Genomic DNA, 19657 nt, shown 5'->3' with positions numbered 1-19657 from the left:
AGTGTGGGAAATACGAGGGAGGGCGGCTCTACTGTGCACACATGGGGATGCCACGAATCAGATGGACTTACCAGAAGTAGTTCTGGTGGTGGCTCTAACAACTACCCACAAATTCTCTGATACCTCTCTCCCTAGGAAACTGAGCTTAATCCCCCTCTCCCCTTTAGTACTGGCTAAACTTAGTGCTTGGTTCTAATAGAGTATGGGAAAGGAAACCCAGTGACTGTGCAGTAAAGAGACTTATAGGACATCGCCTTAGTCAACCGATCAAGGTAAACAGTATCAGTTATAACTCATGTGGATACCAGGTTCCCTTAATAGGAGGTGACGAGAAGTCTTTTTTTCCAAAATTAATAACTCCAGTTTAATGATGAAAATTATCACACAAACCCAAACAGGGATATTATAAGAAATTCTTGACTGGTAGTCAACTAAGCTTTCAAGGAAAGCTTAAAAATTGCTGCAGATCTAAGAAAACAAGGCAACCAAATGCAATGTAGCATGCTAGATTAGACTCCAGAATATAAAATAATATTAGCCCCAAACCCATTTCTGATTTTAAAAAGTCATTAAAATAGAAAGAGAAAGGGATTTCTCAACAGAATAAAGACCCTCTACAAAAATCTAAAGAGCAACATTGCACTCATGGGGAAAAACTGACATCATTTCTCCTGGGAATGAGAGCTAGACAAAGTTGCCTCCTATAGGCACACTTGTTCAATATTGTATTGGAGGTCCTACAAAGAACTATTACACAACAGAAAGAAATCAAGGAATACCAATGGACAAATAAGTGAAACTCTTACTATTTGTAGAGATATGCTTTTATATAAATATATGTCCAAGGATTCCACAAAAAGACTGTTGTAAACAGTGGGGAGATTTGGTAAAGTAACAGGATCCAAGATTAATAAGCAGAAGCCAACTGGATTCCTACAAACCAATGAAGAGCTCCAAAAAAGACACCCAGAAAACAGTATCAGATACAATAACTACACAAAAGATGAAAAGCTTAGGAATAAACCTAACCAACCAGCCAACCAAACAAACAAACACAAAACCTGTACAAAGAAATCTACAGACCGTTATTACACAAAGAGACCTACACAAATGGAAGAACATCTCATGTTCAAAGATAGGATGGCTTGGATAGGATGACTTAATATTGTGAAAATGTCAATATTACTGATGGCAATGTATAAATGCAATGCTACTCATATCCAAATCCCATGAATGGACCTGGAAACCATTATGCTAAGTGAAGTTAGTCAATCACAAAGAACAAATATTGTATGCGCTCATTATTATAAGGATAAAGATGAAGATGAAGGCGGGCTTCTGCTCTCAGGTTCTGTACTCTTCCAACCCCATCTCCCAAGCCTTGAGGCAGTCAGTCTAAAATGATGATCATGCCTCTAAAATGAACCAACTGTAATATTAATAGTAATTACATCTTATAGTATATGAGCTTAAAATAATTTCTAAGATCTCTGGCTAAGTGATATTCTAAGATATTAAACTGATTTAACATCCAGATTTATACTCTTTGGCTTTTTAAATCATAGAGAAAAGATAAATGAAAGTAAGTTTAAAAAGCATTTCTAAAAATTCACGGAAAACGTTATTAAATAAAATAATAAAATGTAAAGCTATTGTTTCTTAAAAAGTTCTCTTATAGATTTATACACCTCTGAAGGTAGTGTTTCCATTTGTCTAACCCTTTTTTACCATCACATACTTGTCAGTTTGTTGTACTGTGGTGGCTAGTGTGTTGCTGTAAGCTAGATCAGTGGTATTTCAAATGCCTTCAGAGTCATTCAAGGTGTACAGGTTTCAAGAGAGCTTCCAGACTAATAGCAAGTTACAAAGAAGGAATAAGCTGTCCACGTCTAAAGAATTAGGCACTGAAAATCTTAAAAACCGCATATAAACATTGTCAGACCTGAAAACCTCATGAATAGAAACAGAATATTGTTAGAGATAGTGCCAAAAGATTAACTCCTCAGGTTGGAAGGCACTCAGAATGTGACTGAGGAGGAGCTGCCTTCTCAAAATAGAGTTGACCATGATGATGCAGATAGAGTAAATAAAGCCTTTGGGACTTTCATCCTCTGATGGGGCACCAATCAAAATGAGAAGAAATATAAAGTATGAATCTAGGAAAACTGTAAGTTGTAAAAAATGAAATGACATGTACAAGGATGGATATTAAAGGTGTTAGCGAGCAGAAATAGACTGGCATTGGCCATTTTGAATCAGGCAGTCCCATAACTATGTTGGAATGACTGATTCGAGAGGAATGGTGTTAGTTACATTCATTGTCAAAAGGGATATTTTGAGATCTATCTTGAAGAACAATGCTATTTGTGATAATATCTATCTGTATACAAGGAAATCAAATCAAAATAACCACTATTCATATTGACCAGCAACCACTAATGCTAGTAATGTAGAAATGGAAGAATTCTACCAATATCTTCATTGGATATTGATCAAACATGCAATCAAGATGCATTTAAAATGACTGGCGATTGGAATGCGAAAGTTGAAAACCAAGAAGAAGGACCAGTATTTAGAAAATATGGTCTTGGTGACAAATGATGCTGGAGTTTGCATGATAGAATTTTGCAAGATCAACAAATTCATTATCACAAATATCTTTTTTCAATAATACAAATGGTGATTACATTTATGGATTTCTCCAGATTGAAAACACAAAAATTAAATTGACTACATCTGTGGGAAGAGATGATCGAGAAACTCAGTATTAGCAGCTAAACTTAGGCTCAGAACCTAGTGTGGAATCGACTACCAATTGCTCATATGAAAGCTCAGGATGAAGCTGAAGAAAATTAAACTAGTCCATAAGAGCCGAAATAGGACCTTAAGTAAATTTCATCTGATTTTCAAGTACATCTCAAGAACAGAAGTGGCTCATTGAACAATGACAGAAGACATGAATGAACGTGCCACTGCGTCAAGAGCATACTTCATGAAGACACCAAAAGGTCACTAAAAGACAGGAAAGGAAAGAAAGACCAAAGTGAATGTTACAGGGGATTTTGACTATGTTCTTAATCATAGAGTAGCTAACGCAAATGGAAGAGCTGACGAAATTTTCAAGGTCAACTTGAGAAGACAAAATAAAATATAGTTAAATGTGCAAAGACTTACAGGTAGAAAACCAAAAAAGGAAAATGCATTCTATATCTTTAACTGAAAGCACACAGGAATAAAAATTATGCTTTGAGTTTCAATATTGAAAGATTCTATGGGGAAAATACTGAATAATGGAGGAAGCACCCAAAGAAAATGAAAGAATATTGAGAGTCATTGAAGCAAAAAATCTGGTCAACATCCAACCATTTCAGGAGGTAGCATATAAGCAAGAACCAATGGTGCTAAAAGAAGAAGTTCAAACTTCACTGAATGCATAAGCCAAAACCAAAGCTACAGGAATTAATGGATAACAATGGAAATGCTTTAATAAACTGATGAAACACTGGAAGCACTCACTCACTTATGCTAAGGAATTTGGAAGAGACCTCTGTGGTCAACTGATTAGAAGTGATCCACACTTGTACCCATTCCAAAGAAAGATGACCCAAAATAACATACAAATTATAGAACTATATAGTTGATATCACATGCAAGTGAAATTTTGCTGAATGTCATTCAACAATGGTTAAACATGAGTACACCGACAGCTGTGAGAAACTCAGGACAGATTCATAAGAGGACATGGAACAAAGGATTTCATTGCTAATGTCAGATGGCTCTTGACTGAAAAGAGAAAATAGCTAAAAGATGTTTACATGTGTCTTAATGACTACGCAAAGTCATTCAATAATGTGGATCATAACAAACTATGGGTAAACTTGAGAAGAATGAGACTTTCAGAAAACTTCATTGTGCTCATGCAAAACTTGTATATGGAGCAAGAGGCAGGTATATGAAGAGAACAATGGAATATTGCATGGTTTAATATCAGAAATATGTGCATATGGTTTGTATCCCCTCACCATACTTGTGCAAGCCATATGTTGAGCAAATTATCAGAGAATCTGTATTATATGAAGAATAACGAGGCAACAGGATTAAAGGAAGGTCTATTAATCTGTGGCATGTAGATGACAAACAACCTTGCTTGCTGATAGTGAGGAGGACTTGAAGCACTTGCTGATGAAAATTAAGGATTGTAGCCTTCAGTATAGGTTACAACTCAATGTAAAGAGAAAATAAATGAAATTCTCACAAATGGACCAATAGGTAACCTGTGTGTTAGTCTGGGTTGACTAGAGAAACAAATTCATAGACACTCACATGTGTATAAGAAAGAACTTTATATAAAGGAACAATTGTATATTGAGAAAACGTCCCAGCCCAGTCCAGATCAAGTCCATAAGTCCAATGTTAGCCCATATGTCCGAAACCAATCTAGAAATTCCTCTTCAGACTCACGAAACACATGCAATGATGCCAAATACAGGAAGATCACAGACCCGTGAGTTGAAAGTCTTATGGATCCAGTGGCAATGTAAGCACCTCAGTGCTGGCAGGAGTCTCTACATGACTTGTCCAGCTCCAGGGCACTAGCACAGCTCCATGTGTCTTGTCAGCAGGAATGTCTCCTAGGGAATCAGCCTGTGTCCCACTTCCAATGAGCTATTTATCTCCGTAACGCCTTCAAATGAGGTCATCAAGCTGCAGTCTGATTGACAGGCTAAATTCCACCCCTTCAATCTTCATAGTCTCAAATTGACAACAGATTATATAAGTATCACACCTCATGACAAATAGAGAAAAGATTGATGTTGTCAAAAATTTCATCTTGCTTGGATTCATAGTCAAACTCACTGAAGCAGCAGTCAAAAGATCAAAGGATGCTTTACATTTGGGTGAATCTGTTGCAAAAGATCTCTTTAAAATGTCCCAAAGCAAGTGTTAGGTAGCCAGATAGGAGATTGTTCCTCTTCATGCCTAGGGACCCTCTTACAAGAAGTTGGAAGCTGTTCAAGGCTAGAGGACATGCTCCAAATTCAGGCTCTGAGCCAGGAAAGGGCAGTACCCCTAGGTGGGAGGTACACCTGGATTGGCCCCATCCATGCCAGATAGGCTTAATTCAGCCAATGGGATCAACTAGTAATGTTGACTACTCCTCCCAATGGGGCCCTGAAAAGCCAGAAACTTTGAGACCACAGCTTCTCTCCCTGTGTCTCCTACACAGTTTAGTGGAGTCGGGTGGTAGTCCTGCACAGTTGTGCCGTCATCTCCTGTCCAGCTGCTCCTCAGATTGGCTGTGGTTTCTCAGACCTCAGGTTTCCACATGTGGGTGTGAAGTGCCCTGAGAGTGCCTGTGTAAAGTCTGAAACTCCTTTTATATAAACCCACTTGGATCACAAACCAGGCTTCAGATGTGAATTCTTTCTAGTTTCTAGTGCGAAACCAAGGACCAAGGTATTTCTAACGCGAGAAACATAACACAAGCATGTTACTTTGAGGGCTAAGGTTTGCCTGACTCAAGCCATGGCATTTACAATTGCCTCATATGTATGTGAATGTTGGAAGTTGGATAAAGAAGACAAAATGATTTTTTAAAGTTCATTGGCTCAATATTTCTTTCCTCTTATCTCAATAATGAAATTTCAACTTTATTAAAATTTCTTCCTAAGAAATCCCATGATATTTCTGGATCCCTTTGAAATAAAAAAGGGGGGGTAGGGGGCTAGCAGAGCCCCTAGGAAGGCACTGCTTTGATCAGACCTTTATTTTGAAGGCAGCAAAACAAAACTAGGTCATGTGCATTTGTGAAAGAATTTATTTGTACATATCCACAGATCACAGAGACAAGTTTTTACTTATCCTTGTATATTTGTTTCTTCTAACATATGTGTACATTGTATCCATTCAAAGAGTTGTATAAAAAACAAAGTTGCATGGAACCAAAAGTAACTACACTTGGTCCAGTAAACAGAATTACAAAAAAAATCTGTATAAGAATATTACTGGTGTTCAATGGCCTCTTGTCTATATATATATTTAAAAAAACATTTTTCTTTACTTTCCTTCTTTAGTCCAGATTTGTATTTTGATGATATAATCATTTAACTTTGATTTATGAGCTTTCAATAGTATTAGAAGATGTAATAGCACATGTGAAAATTCTTACAAAGTATATTCAGTGTTTTAAATAATTCTGTCCATTGATTCTAAGAAATGAAAACAGAAATAACTAAAAAGAAATAAATAGGTCTTAAATTATGTTACTTTCCCAAGTAATCTTTAATACTCTAAAAGAAGGATATAATTACTGCAAATACTTTAATTACTGCTCTAAAGTGCTGTGAAAGAAAAAATAATCAATAGATTTCTTACTTTAAGTAATTTTCTTACCCACAAAGCCAAGATTAACTTTTATAAACCTGACCCAGAAACTTCTGGGAAGATAGTGACTGAGTAACATGTACCAGAAGGACTCCATAGAAATCAGTGAAGAAACACTTGCCAACGATCCCATGCTGCCGCAGGAATCTCTTCCCAACCTCTGCAGTGATCTACCTGACCAGGGCAATTCCGCCCACCATTCGTGGTGTTCTACACTAAAGTGGGAAACCTACCAGCCTTCTGTGGTACTCCTGTTGCAGCAGGCACCCCTGCAGGCCCTCTGTGGTGCCCCAAGATGCTGTTGGCCACACCATCAAAGCTTTTTGTTGGATCACCCAGTACAGCACCATCCTCGTGGGTCCACAACAACCAAACCAGCATCCCCTGAGAGGACCATCAAACTTGCCCTCCAAATAACATAATACTGGTTGACTAGGGAAAGAGTGAAGCCACAGGAAGATAAAGTGGTAGGCTAATTCCATAGTGAAATTAGCTGCAGGAAGTTTGAAGAAGCATTCCTACGAGTCTCCAAGACAGCCAGTGCTCTTCAACTCTCTGAAAAATGGCACCTGGCTCCTCTAAAACAATGCAACATAAACAGTAATCAACCCCAACGACCTCAATGAAAAAACAGGAGACACAAAAGGCAATGACAGAACCTAATGACATGCATAGAAGAAGCAGACATTGATCTGCCACAGAAAGAAATTTTCAGAATGCTGCTTGGAGTCATACAGGATATGAGGGAAACAATATAGAAAAATGATGAAATGATGAGGATATAAAGTCCATACACCAAAGGGAAATACAAGAGCTTAGGGACTAGATAAAAAAACAAAACAAAACAGTAGCAGACTCACAGACTTTGCCAATAGCATGGAGGAGGCAGAAAACCGCACCAGTGACCTAAAGGACAGCCAAGCAGATGTTAACAAATGTGAACAAAAATCTAATGAGATCATCAGAGAAGCTGAAGAAAACCCAAGAGCTAGGTCTGATGCTATGAAAAGGATTCGAACATCAGAATAATTGGATTACTGCAGTAGGACACAACAAAGAAGTCACCTACAACAATAGTGAGAAAATTCTTGGAGGAAAACTTGCCCAGCTTAATGAAAAACAAGCAACCATTCAGAAGGCTGAAAGAATACCAGCTAGATTGAGTTTCAAGAAGAAGTCACCAAGGCACATAATAGTTAAACTATCCAACTTTGAGGAAAAGGAGAAAATCATGAGAGCAGCTATGGAAAAACAAGCAATCACATATAAAGGCTCCCAAATAAGAATATGCTCAGACCTATCAGTGGACACTATGAAGAAGAGGAGAGAATGAAGTAACATTCAAAAATTTTAAGGAAAAAAAAGAAAAAAAAATTTTAAGGAAAATAACGTAAACCCAAGAATACTCTACACAGCCAAATTATCTATCAAGATAGATGGAGAAGCAAGAGTCTTCCCTGACGCAGAAACACTCAAAAAATACATCAGCAGAAACCCCGCCCTACAAAAGATACTTGCTGACCCAATATGGGCAGAAGAAAAGCACTCACCAAGCATAACTAAGAGACTGCCACATAGAACAACCCAACCCAAAGGACAACAAAGAGAAAACGGCTCCCAAGATAGAGCATTGGCTTAAGGGGGAAAAGAAGTCAAGAATTAACCACACACACATGCACAACACACTGATAAGAAAGGGAGGTAGGAAAATACCCAACACAAAAGGTATAAGGTGACATCGGAGCCCACAGATGGAGATAATAACCCTGAATATCAATGACCCAAACTCGGGCATTAAAAGACTGGGACTAGCTGACAGGCTTAGAAAACACAACCTATCAATCTACTACCTACAGGAGACACATCTCAAGACTACAGACAAAAATAGGCTGAGAATTAAAGGCTGGAGAAAGGCATACCAAGCAAACAGCAATTCACAAAAAAGCAGGTGTTGCAATCCTAATCTCGGATAAAATTGACCTCAAAGTGCAAACCATAAAAAGAGATAAGGAGGGACACAATATAATGCTCAAGGGAACAGCAGGCAAAGAACCACTAAGAATTGTAAACATACATTCCCTGAATGACAGACCCGCTGAATATGTCAACCAAACACTCCAAAAGATGAAAAAATAAATCACAACCTCAACAATTATACTGGGTGACTTCAATGCATCACTCTCTGATAAAGATAGATCACAGGGAAAGAAACTCAACAAGGAGGTTAGAGAGCTAAACACTACAATTAGACAATTTGACCGGATAGATATTTACAAAGCTTTTCATCCAAATATATAAAAAAAATTCACATTCTTTTCAAGCCCGCATGGCACATATTTGAAGATAGACCACGTGCTTGGACATAAGGCGAATTTACATAAATTTCAGCACATTGATATCATACAGACCTCTCTCTGACCACTGTGCCATAGGGCTGTAAATCAACAAAAGGAAGGTGAAGAAAACAAGAGCAAACAATTGGAGGATGAATAACTCTTTATTGCAAAAGCAGTGCATACTGTCCCAGATCAGAGATGAAATTAGACATTTTCTAGAGACAGATGAGAATGAGAGCATGACTTACCAAAACTTATGGGACACAGCAAAGGGAGTTATCAGAGGAAGTTTCATAGCAATACATGCAAATATGAAAAAAGAAGAGAGACGCATGATTGATAAGCTGGCATACATTTTACAACAACTAGAGCAGAGCCAACAGGACAATCCTACTGATAACAAAAGATATGAAGTAATAAAAATCAGGACTGAGATTCAAGAGAGAGAAAATAAGAAAACTGGGAAAAAATAATGTTGCTAAAAGTTGGTTCTTTGAAAGGATAAACAGAATTGACAGACTGCTGGCAAACCTACCCTAAGAAAGGAGGGAACAACTTTCATTAGCAGGAATGAGGGGTTAAAAAGGGAGCATTACAACAAATCCTAGTGAAACCAAAAGGATAATTAAAAAGTACTACGAAGGATGGTATTTCAATGAATTCAACAACTTGGAAGATATAGACAAATTCTTTGAAAAACAATCCTCTTTAGGCTATCCCTGATGGATGTCAAGATTATCAACAAACCCACAGCAATGGGAGAAATAGACCAGGTTATTAAGGGATTACCAACAAAAACATCCCCTGGACCAGATGGCGTCACAGGAGAATTCTACTAAACATTCAGGGAAGAACTGAAACCAATCCTACACAAACTCTTCCAGAAAATAAAAAAGATGGCAAACTCCCAAATGCTTCTATGAAGCTACTATAATCCTGATATCGAAACTGGGCAGGAATTCCACAAGAATTGAGATCTACAGACCAATATCCGTAATGAACATTGATGCAAAAATCCTTAACAAAATACTGGCCAATAAAATACAAAAGCATATCAAATAATTTACCAGGACCAAGTGGGATTCATACCAGAGATGCAGGGATGCCTCAACAAACGAAAGACCATAAGTATCATTTGCCACATTGACATGAAAACCACATGATAATATCAATAGATGTGGAAAAAACATTCACCAACATCCAACACCAATTCCTATTTAAGACACTCAAGAAGATAGGAATAGAAGGACAAATTCCTCAAGACAATGCAAGCTATATATGAAAAACTAACAGCCAACGTGGTAGTCAATGGAGAAAAGACTAAGAAAATCCCACTAAAAAAGGGGACCAGACCAGAATACCTCTTTTCCCCACTCTTATTTAACATCATACTGGAGGTTTTAGCTAACAGCATAAGGCAAAGAAAAGACATCAAAACTATTCACCTGGGGAAGGAAGAGGTGAAATCATCCTTATTTGCAGATGATATGATTTTATATATGGAAAATTCCAAAATTTCCACAAGGGGAGTACTGGAAGCAATAGAGGAGTTTGGCAGAGTAGCAGGATACAAGATCAACAAACAGAAGTCTATCAGACTGTATACACATCGGATAAGACCACAGAAGAGGAGATCAAAAATAGTACCCTTGACAATAGCCACGCACGAATTGAAATATCTAGGTATATACCTGACTAAAGGAACAAAAGATTTATATGAGGAAAACTACAGAACATTATTACAAGAAACCAAGAGTGTCCTTAACAAATGGAAGAACTTCCCATGCTCGTGGATTGGAAGACTCAATATAGTAAAGATGTCAGTTCTGCCCAAGGCACTATATAACTAATGAAATCCTGATACAATTACCCTCATCTTTCTTCAAAGAAATAGAAAAACTGATTAACAACTTCATATGGAGAGGGAAGAAGCCCAGAATTAGCAGAGAGCTCCTCAAGAAGAAGGACACTATGGGAGGGCTTGCCTTACCCGACCTTAGTACATATTATACAGCCACAGTTGTCAAAACCACATGATATTGGTACAATGACAGATACTCAGACCAATGGAAAAGAACTGAAAATCCATAGATAAGATTATCAGCATACAGACAACTAATCTTTGAAAAGGGCCCCAAAAATATCAAATGGTAAGCAGATGCCCTCTTCACAAGTGGTGCTGGGAAAAAAATGGTTATCTACCTGCAGAAAAATGAAGCAAGACCATTATCTCACTCCATGTACAAGAATAAACTCAAGGTAGATCACAGACCACGAGAAAAAAAAACCCCAAATATTAGGGCCATCAATGAGGGAATTGGGACCAACCTGAGAACTTTGGCACAGGGAATACATAGGATAGCAGAAATAGGGAAGGACACAAATACAGAGGAGGCACAAATTGACAAATGGGATATACTGAAGATAAAACACCAGTGTACAGCAAAAGAATTCACCAAGAGAGTAATAAGAGAGTCCATGGACTGGGGAAACATCTTTAACAATGACACATCAAACAAAGGCCATATTACTAAAATCTACTCTGCTAGTTTCCAAAAAGGAAAAAGCAAACCTAATTTCCCACTGAGTAGGTGGGGCAAAGGACCTGAACAGACGTTTTACAAGGGCAGAAATTTGAATGGCCAATAAACATATGAGAATATGTTCCTGATCATTAGTCATGAGAGAAATGAAAACTAAAATAACAATGAGATACCACCTAACATCCTCAGAGATAGCCCAGTTCAAAAAATCATAAAGCGACAAGGGTTGGAGGGACTGTGGGGAGATAGGAACTCTCATCCACTGCTGGTGGACCTGTAGGTATGTATAGCCACTATGGAAATCAATTTCATGATATCTAAAACAGAATGGAAATCGAGCTACCATATGACCCAGCAATCCTCCTACTGGGCATATACCCAGAAGAGGCAAGAAAAAAATCCACGGAGTTGGAAATAACCCAAATTTTCATCAACAGATGAATGGATTAAAAATTGTGGTACATCCATACAATGGAGTACTATACATTCCTAAAAAGCAATGATGAATGCATGATGCACACCGCTGCATGGAAAGAATTGTAGGCAATTATGCTAAGCGACATAAGCCAAGTACAAAAGGACAAGTATAACATGAATCTGGGGTTCTCTAGAGAGACAAAAGCAGATGATAATTTATATATATATATATATATATACACACACACAGATAACACAAGAAATGAACAGTTAAATTATAAAGCAGTACAAATGGCTCAGTGCAACTCACTCCCATGAGAAAGTTGCGAGACACTGGCAGTCCTTCAAACCTTGAGAACCACCAGGTAGTCCTCTGTAGAGAGATTCAGGCTATCCCAGCACAGGCAGCAAACAGCAAGGCAGGTCACCAATAGTCAACCAGGTCACCAACAGTCAGTCCCCAGCTCAAGAGATATAAATTTCAATTGTGTGGCGAGGCAGGTCTTAAAGGAACCTCAAATTACAGTGACACAGCCAACAGGTTAGGTGTCCCAGAGTTAGTGTAGCTTGCAAATTGAGGCACAGAACAAGCAAGGCAGCCGCACACTGGTCCAATGATCAAAGAGCGAGAGGCAAGAAAGGCGAGGCTCACCAATCTGTTTAGCTCTCCACCCTTCCATTAATCCCACATGTGTTTATCGGCCAGGCTGGCACAATAAACTATCTCAAGTCCGCTGAGGTAAGCTTAAAAAAAATTCAAAAGGGGCATAAGGAAAAAGTTACTGTATACAAACATTCCTGGGGTGAGGTCCAGGTAGTATGGCAGGGGCCAGACCAATTCCAGGGATACAGATGGTAGCCAACTAAAAGTGAGGAAGAAAAAAAGAAAGAAAGAAAGAGAGAGAGAGAAAGAAAGAAAGAAAAGAAATGGATAGTGGAGAAACAGGGCACTAACCCACCCAAAGGGAGTATATTGTTTATATCTCTACAGGGAAAGCGGGACCAGACTTCAACCCAATGCTCTAAGATGTGAATACAACATACCAGCATGAAGCAGGGAACCAGTAGAGAGGTCTGAGAGGCTGGCTCCAATCCCAACTAAGTGGACCATCGCCTCTACCCCCCAGAAAAAATTTACTTCAGAGGACAACATTGAAGCTAGACCTCAGGGAGTGAGACATACTTGATCAGAGCACATGGGAGCAAATGAATGGGGAGGAAGAGAGAGTGGAGCACATCCTGGCCTACCAAGCCTTGAGGACAATATCCCTGTTCACAGTAGACAATGCACAGAGAGGACCACATGGCCGGCACCACTAGGAGACACGACATCCCTCACTGATCCATAGTTATACAGGGGACAACACTAGAGACACAGCGTGGGAATTGCACTCGATATGACCCCACCACACTAAGGCAAAACACTAAGAGTATGCATCAGAAGAGGAAAGGGAGCAGAGCAAGGAAGTCCTGAGGCAGTACCAAAAATAGGCTTTGGGGCCAGGCCGTGGCACCCCATCAGACTTGACCAGAAAACACTCCTAAAGGTCAACAAACAGACCTTGAAATATTTACAGGCTTTTCTTTTTTTGTCATTGTGTTGTTGTTTTTTGGTTTTGTTACTTTGTTTTGCTCAGTCTTGTTTTTTTGTGCATATTATTATCTCTGCAGCTCTATCTAGATAAGATAGGCTGGATAAACAATCTGGTGGGGAAAACAGCGGGACCAACAGTTCCGGGGGGACTTGGGAGAGGGGGAGGTGGGGAAAAGGAAGTGGTATTAACAAACCCAGGGACAAGGGAACAACAAGTGATACAAAATCAGTGGTGAGGAGGGTGTAGGAGGCCTGGCAGGGCTTGATCAAGGGCAATGTAACTGAGGAATTACTGAAACCCAAATAAGGCTGAGCATGATAGTGGGACAAGAGGAAAGTAAAAGGAAATAGAGGAAAGAACTAGGAGGCAAAGGGCATTTATAGAGGTCTAAATCCAGGCATGTACAGATGTAAATATATTTATATATGATGATGGGGAAATATATCTATGTATATTGATAAATTTAATATTAAGGTAGCAGAAGGACATTGGGCCTCCACTCAAGCACTCCCTCAATGCAAGACTATTTTGTTCTGTTAAACTGGCATTCCAAGATGCTCACCTTTCCAACACAACCCCTGAAGACAAATGTGTGCATAGCAAATGTGGTGAAGAAAGCTCATGGTGCCCAGCTATCAAAAGATATAGCGTCTGGGGTCTTAAAGGCTTGAAGGTAAACAAGTATCCATCTAGCTCAGAAGCAACAAAGCCCACATGGAAGAAGCACACCAGCCTGTGTGATTATGAGGTGCTAAAGGCATCAGGTATCAGGCATCAAAGAACAAAAAATCATACCATTGAGAATGAGGGGCAGTGTGGAGTGGGGACCCAAAGCTCCTCTGCAGACAACTGGACATCCCCTTACCAAGGGTGATGGGTAGGAGAAAGTCAGGGCTCAGTGTAGCAATGATGAAACATACAACTTTCCTCTAGTTCTTAAATGCTTCCCACCCCCCACCTCCCCACTATCATGATTTCAATTCTACCTTACAAATCCAGCTAGACCGGAAAATGTACACTGGTACAAATAAGAACTGGAAACACAGGGGATCCATGGCATATGAACCCTTTAGGACCAGTGCCGAGAGTGGTGGTACTGGGAGGGTGGGGTGTAAATGGGGAACCCATTACATGGATCTACATATAACCCCCTCCCTGGGAGACAGGTCACACAAAACTGTGTGAAGGGAGACATAGGACAGTGCAAGACAAGACGTAATAATAATTTATAAATTATCAAGTGTTCATGAGGGAGGGGTGAACGGGGAAAGAGGGGCAAAAATGAGGAACCAAGAGCTTAAGTAGAAAGCAAATGTTTTGAGAGTGATGATGACAACAAATGTACAGATGTGCTTGACACGATGTATGGATGTATGGATTGTGATAAGAGTTGTATGAGCCCCCAATGAAATGATTTTAAAAGTCAAACCAAAAAACCCTGACCAAACTGAAACTGTATTGACTTGCTTCTTTTATAAGAAACTGTTAGCAAAACTATCGATGACAGTGAAAGCCCAAAATCCACCTTTAGTGTCTCCACGTGGAGTAAAGCCTTGCAGAATCCCCTCTGATCCTAGAGCTGAGGTGCTATCAGACAGTGGGCACTGTAGAGTGGATTATTGCAGATGCAGTTCGAATGTAATCCCTTAATTTTTGAACTCCCTTTTGATCCATTTTACATTTATTCCAGTTTTTAATACCGTGTTTCTCTCTTCTCCTTCTCATACTCCTCCTTCCCCTCCAACCAGGGTTGAGGTCTGATGGGTAAGGAATCTGGAGGGTTGTTTAGGCTTGGATGGTTCTCTTTCTCTCTCTCTAATTTTACTTTGAATCTTCCATGTGGAAGGTAAGAATTTTATCACGCTAGTATAATAGAAAGGGCAACTTTTTCCACGGTAAAGAGCGAAACAACTGGTAGCAGGGCTGATCAAGACTATAACATACCTATAAAAGTTTACCCTATCAGTGATGCTGTATTGTATAAGCATGCCATGTACTGGAAAGCTATTTCTGGGTGAAAAAGTGACAAATATTTACAAATAAAACAGGGACGCCATATAATTCATGCATGTGTAATATGATATTTTCAAAAGCATGTATGTGCATTTGTTGCTGTTGTGTGAGGTTCAGTTCCTTCAGACACCATAGCAACTCTGCAGAAGAGAGTAGTACTGCCCCATTGGGTTTCCTGGGCTCTAATCTTTTAGTGGAGCAGGCCAGCAGGTCTATTCTGAGAAACTTGTGGATTTAAATGAATGACATATCACTTAGTCATCGTGTGCTTAACCATTGTGTCCCCCAGGAATTCTTTGAATATGACTTTGTATAGGAAGAGGAAAAAATCTGAAACGATCTATATTTTAACATGGTTACAAGACCTACATTTTAACATGGCTAAGAGAAAAGGAGAGTATTGGTGAATTTTCTTTATTGTATTTATTTTCCTAGTGCAAACATACATTTTGCGAAATTCAAATAGAACATTTATTTAAAGAATCTCTGGGAACTTTAACCAATTTTTGTGAGAATGAACCAGAACTAGTCAGGGCCCAGCTACTGCTATCAACAGTTCTCAGGATAACCCTGCAAGATCCTGGATAGAATAGGAGAAAAATGTGGAGCAAAACTCAAAGGCACAAAGCTAACTAGGCTCACTGGTTGGAAAAAGACAGAAAGTAGTAATCATTGGAGCTCAAATGGGCAACATTTCCCCAAATCAAAGTTTGGAGGCATGGAGGAGGCACGGGAACAGGGAACAAAGGGAGAAAGTGAGGTGGGTGGTACATTGCTGATTGCAACAATTAACTACAATGTATGAGTTAAAACAGAATGAGTCTCCATTGTTGAGTATAAACTGAGGATCTGCTCCGTAAATCTTGAACCAATTTACATACAAAAAGGTTTTTTGTTGTTTTTCTTAAAGGCGTGAGAATCTTAGTGATTCAGCTTTCTTTCAGCTTTTGACCTGACCCTCTTTAGCACCCATCCGAAATGATTTTCTCCCCAACAAGTCTAGCATCCCAGCCCTCTACAAAAAGTAAAGTACTGAGCGGGTCCCTTCAACACCTCAAACTGCCCAGGATGGCTTCCCTCCGCAGCTACAGAAAAAGCCAGGGTGACTGGGAAGTGAAGTGTCCGAGCATAAAGGGAACCAGGATACACCCTACTCAGAAGCGTGTCCGCCCAGGGCCCAGGGCAGCAGGGCCTCCATAAGGAAGCGCTGCTCGCGGGGAAGGGCAGCTGGCCCACAGGCAGCGCAGGGAGCACAGCTGTCACAGCCTGCGGGGATGGTGTGTGTGTGCGTGGTGGGGTGGGGTGGGGTTGCCCTGGCTCTTGCACGTCCTGCTTTTGCAGGCCTAGCTGGGCTGCCTTTGCAACGGGGAAGGGCATGGGCTTAGCGTGTGTGTGGTGGCCACGCTAGGCTCTCCCCTAGGGCGGAACAGCGTCCGGCCCCCTAGAGCGGTCTCCTTGGCCCGCCGGCAGTGCCGGGATCGCTGACAGGTGGGAAGGATTCGTCGTTTGCCCTCAAAATCGACCTCCACTGGGCACGGCTTGAGCCTCCTCCTGGGGGACACCTTCGTGGGGCTCGACATGCCACCCAGGGCAGCCCCGGTTGGGGCCGCGGACTCACCTTGGGGTCGCGCTCATAGTAATGCTGCTGCGTGCGTATCCAGCGGCCCACCAGGTGGTCGCGCACCGTGTGCGCCAGAGCGAAGTAGTAGTCGCGGGGCGTGGCCACATTGCGGTCCTTGACCAGCGTGAAGTGCAGGTGCCGGTTGAAGTTCTTCCGCACCTCGGCCACGTCGCCCAGCTCGGCCAGGCCGCGCACGCTGATCTGCTTGCGCCGCTCGCTGTCCGTCAGAGGCTTCGCCATGGCTCGGGCTGAGGAGGACCAGCAGCCGCAGGCGGATGACTGGAGCTGCAGCGACTAGGTGCGGAGGATGCTGCAGCTGCTCTGGCGCCCGCCCCGGGGGTGCTGCAGTGGCAGAGCAGGCCGGCGCCTGCGCACTGAGCTGATGGGAGGGGCGGGGCCACTGGAGCCGGCTTTGGTGTGAAAAGAGACCTCATAGGGTGCGGCCCTGGGAGGGAGGGGGTTCCCGGCAGAGGGAGCCTGCCCCTCGGGAAGCACCGGAGACTTGGGGTTCGAACCTTCAGTGAGTAGGCCCAGCATAGAGTGGCACCAAGCGACGGGCAGGGAGGTTGCAGATTCCAAGCATTACGTTCCGCTTTCCCTGCAGATCCAAAGGCAGTTGGGAAGGGGAACCCTGCTTTCTGAGGTTGTTTTCTTGGGCCCTTCACCCCAGCCGGTGCTATGGGTGCTGGATGGAGTGAAGTTTTTCTGACAAACCAAAGGGAAACGGAATGCAAGTTTGAAAGGCAGCCTCAAACGCCTGGCAGGCCCAATCTGATGGGTTGCATAAGGGTCCGGAAAATAGCAGCTGAGAAAATAAAAATTCGTTTATAATGTACTGAACACGTGAGAATGTGCCCTGAATTAATTAGTCTAGGAGGGCAGCCATTGTGGAGACAGCTGCAAAGTTCATAGGAGGCAAGGACTGGTGCAATGGCTCCTCTTTTCCTATTCGCTGGGAAACGCTGTTCTCTTGGTGGGGGAAATTCCATTGGAAGAAGTGTCGTGTGCTGAAAGCTGACGTTAGGGGAGCCTCTCTTCCTCAGAGAAAAGCTAGCAAGTTTCTCCGAAGTGGTTTGCAGCCACAACAGGAGCCATAGACACAAGACATCAAGATGGATCGTAAGCAAAGGTTTAATAAGCAAGGTATGCTTCATTCAGGAAGCGGGTCTCTTCACGATTTCAGGAAGACCTTAAAAGCCAACCACAAACACACTGCCATCAAGTCGATGCTGACTGATAGTGACTCTATAGGACAGAGCAAAATTGCCCCCATGAGCTCCCCATACTGCAACTGTTTACAGGAATAGAAAGCCTTTCTTCTTTGGAGTGGATGCTGGTTTTGAACCGCCAAATTTGTGATCAAAGCCCAGCTCATAACAATTATTTCACCGGGGCTAGGACATTGAATTTTTTAGGGGATATTGTGGCTCCCTTCAATCCCTAATCCCTATTGGCCCTTACTTTATGGTCTCATAGCTTGCAAGGATATTGAGGGTAGGTTAGTTAATGAAGCAAGTGTCTAAAATAATTTTCTCCTCAGCCGATTCTGCCTTTAGGCTGATGGGTTTCCGGAGTGACGTTATTAAGCTAACTCCTGAAAGTGCAGGGCTTTCTTCGTTTCCTTGAGTGACTTACGTCAATTTAGAAAAAGTCACTAGCTTCATCTAAATCTCTTTCATCTTTTCATTAAGACAAGTTTGCATAGAATCCCTAGTTGCTACCCCATCTGCCTTGGCTTGCCTTTCTTGGTACTTCTGTGCATCTTGCTCAGGGATGGCAATAGCCTTATTTTTTTCCTATGGAGCTGACAGTGGTCTTAAACTGCTGATTTTTAGCAGCTTAATTTGTATTGCACTAAGCTACTAGGGCTATTTGCTGATATTGTAAAGAGAAAATCACCCATCATTGGATAGATTTATGTAGCGTTCTAGGGATGATAACTTTGACACTTACTTGAGTAGATTGAATTATAGTAAACGCTTTTAAAATAGTTATTTACATACAGAGGACACTCTTAAAATGCTCAAAATATTCTCACATAAAGAACTCAAAGCAATATTTAATCTATTTAGTGGCCAATTTTTAGTTTTAGATCAGTTGTACTTCAAAACCCTCACCACCCTTCGGAGTTCTTGATTCTGTTTGATGAATTGTAAGTTCAGGATATTAGTCCTTTTTAATAAGTCCCCAATATAAGACTATTTTTTAGAATTTTTTTTGTTAAATGCCTTTTAGAATCTACAACACAAAAGCTTACGTGAAAGTGACAAAACTTGATATGACAAAAATATGTATATATATATATATATATATATATAACAAGTGGAGAATTTATAAACTGATACAAAGCTAAGATTAAAGTTGGTAAGATATGACAAAATAATAATTTATAAATTATCATGTGTTCATGAAGGAGGGGAGAGCGGGAAAGGAGGGGAAAAATGAGGAGCTGATACTAAGGGCTCAAGCAGAAAGAAAATGTTTTGAGAATGATGATGGCGACAAATGTACAAATGTGCTTGACACCATGGATGGATGGATGGATTGTGATAAGAGTTGTACAAGCCCCCAATAAAATGATTTTTTTAAAAAGCTAAGATTAAGTCAAATTCAGAAGAAATGTTAGACAAAATGAAAGATCTTAAAATAAAAATTTTAAGAGCTTAAAGGTTTCAGATATAACATTAAACTTAAGTTACCAGATCTTTTGTAACTGTTTCTCAGTTGTACCATTGGCAGATAATTGGA

General features: G+C 40.7%; 1 protein-coding gene across 1 annotated transcript in view; it reads right to left on the bottom strand.

The window, feature by feature from the left end:
- The window catches only part of PYGB (glycogen phosphorylase B), a 64575-nt gene extending 47321 nt beyond the window's left edge, over positions 1-17254 (bottom strand). The window contains exon 1 of the mRNA XM_075564186.1: positions 16907-17254. Coding sequence (XP_075420301.1) covers positions 16907-17149 — 243 coding nt within the window. The 5' untranslated portion in view covers positions 17150-17254. The remainder of the gene's footprint in view (positions 1-16906) is intronic.
- Positions 17255-19657: the final 2403 nt, after the last annotated feature.

This window comes from Tenrec ecaudatus, chromosome 12 (assembly GCF_050624435.1).
Source record: "Tenrec ecaudatus isolate mTenEca1 chromosome 12, mTenEca1.hap1, whole genome shotgun sequence".
Lineage (NCBI taxonomy): Eukaryota > Metazoa > Chordata > Mammalia > Afrosoricida > Tenrecidae > Tenrec > Tenrec ecaudatus.
This window is presented reverse-complemented; position numbering and strand designations above follow the sequence as displayed.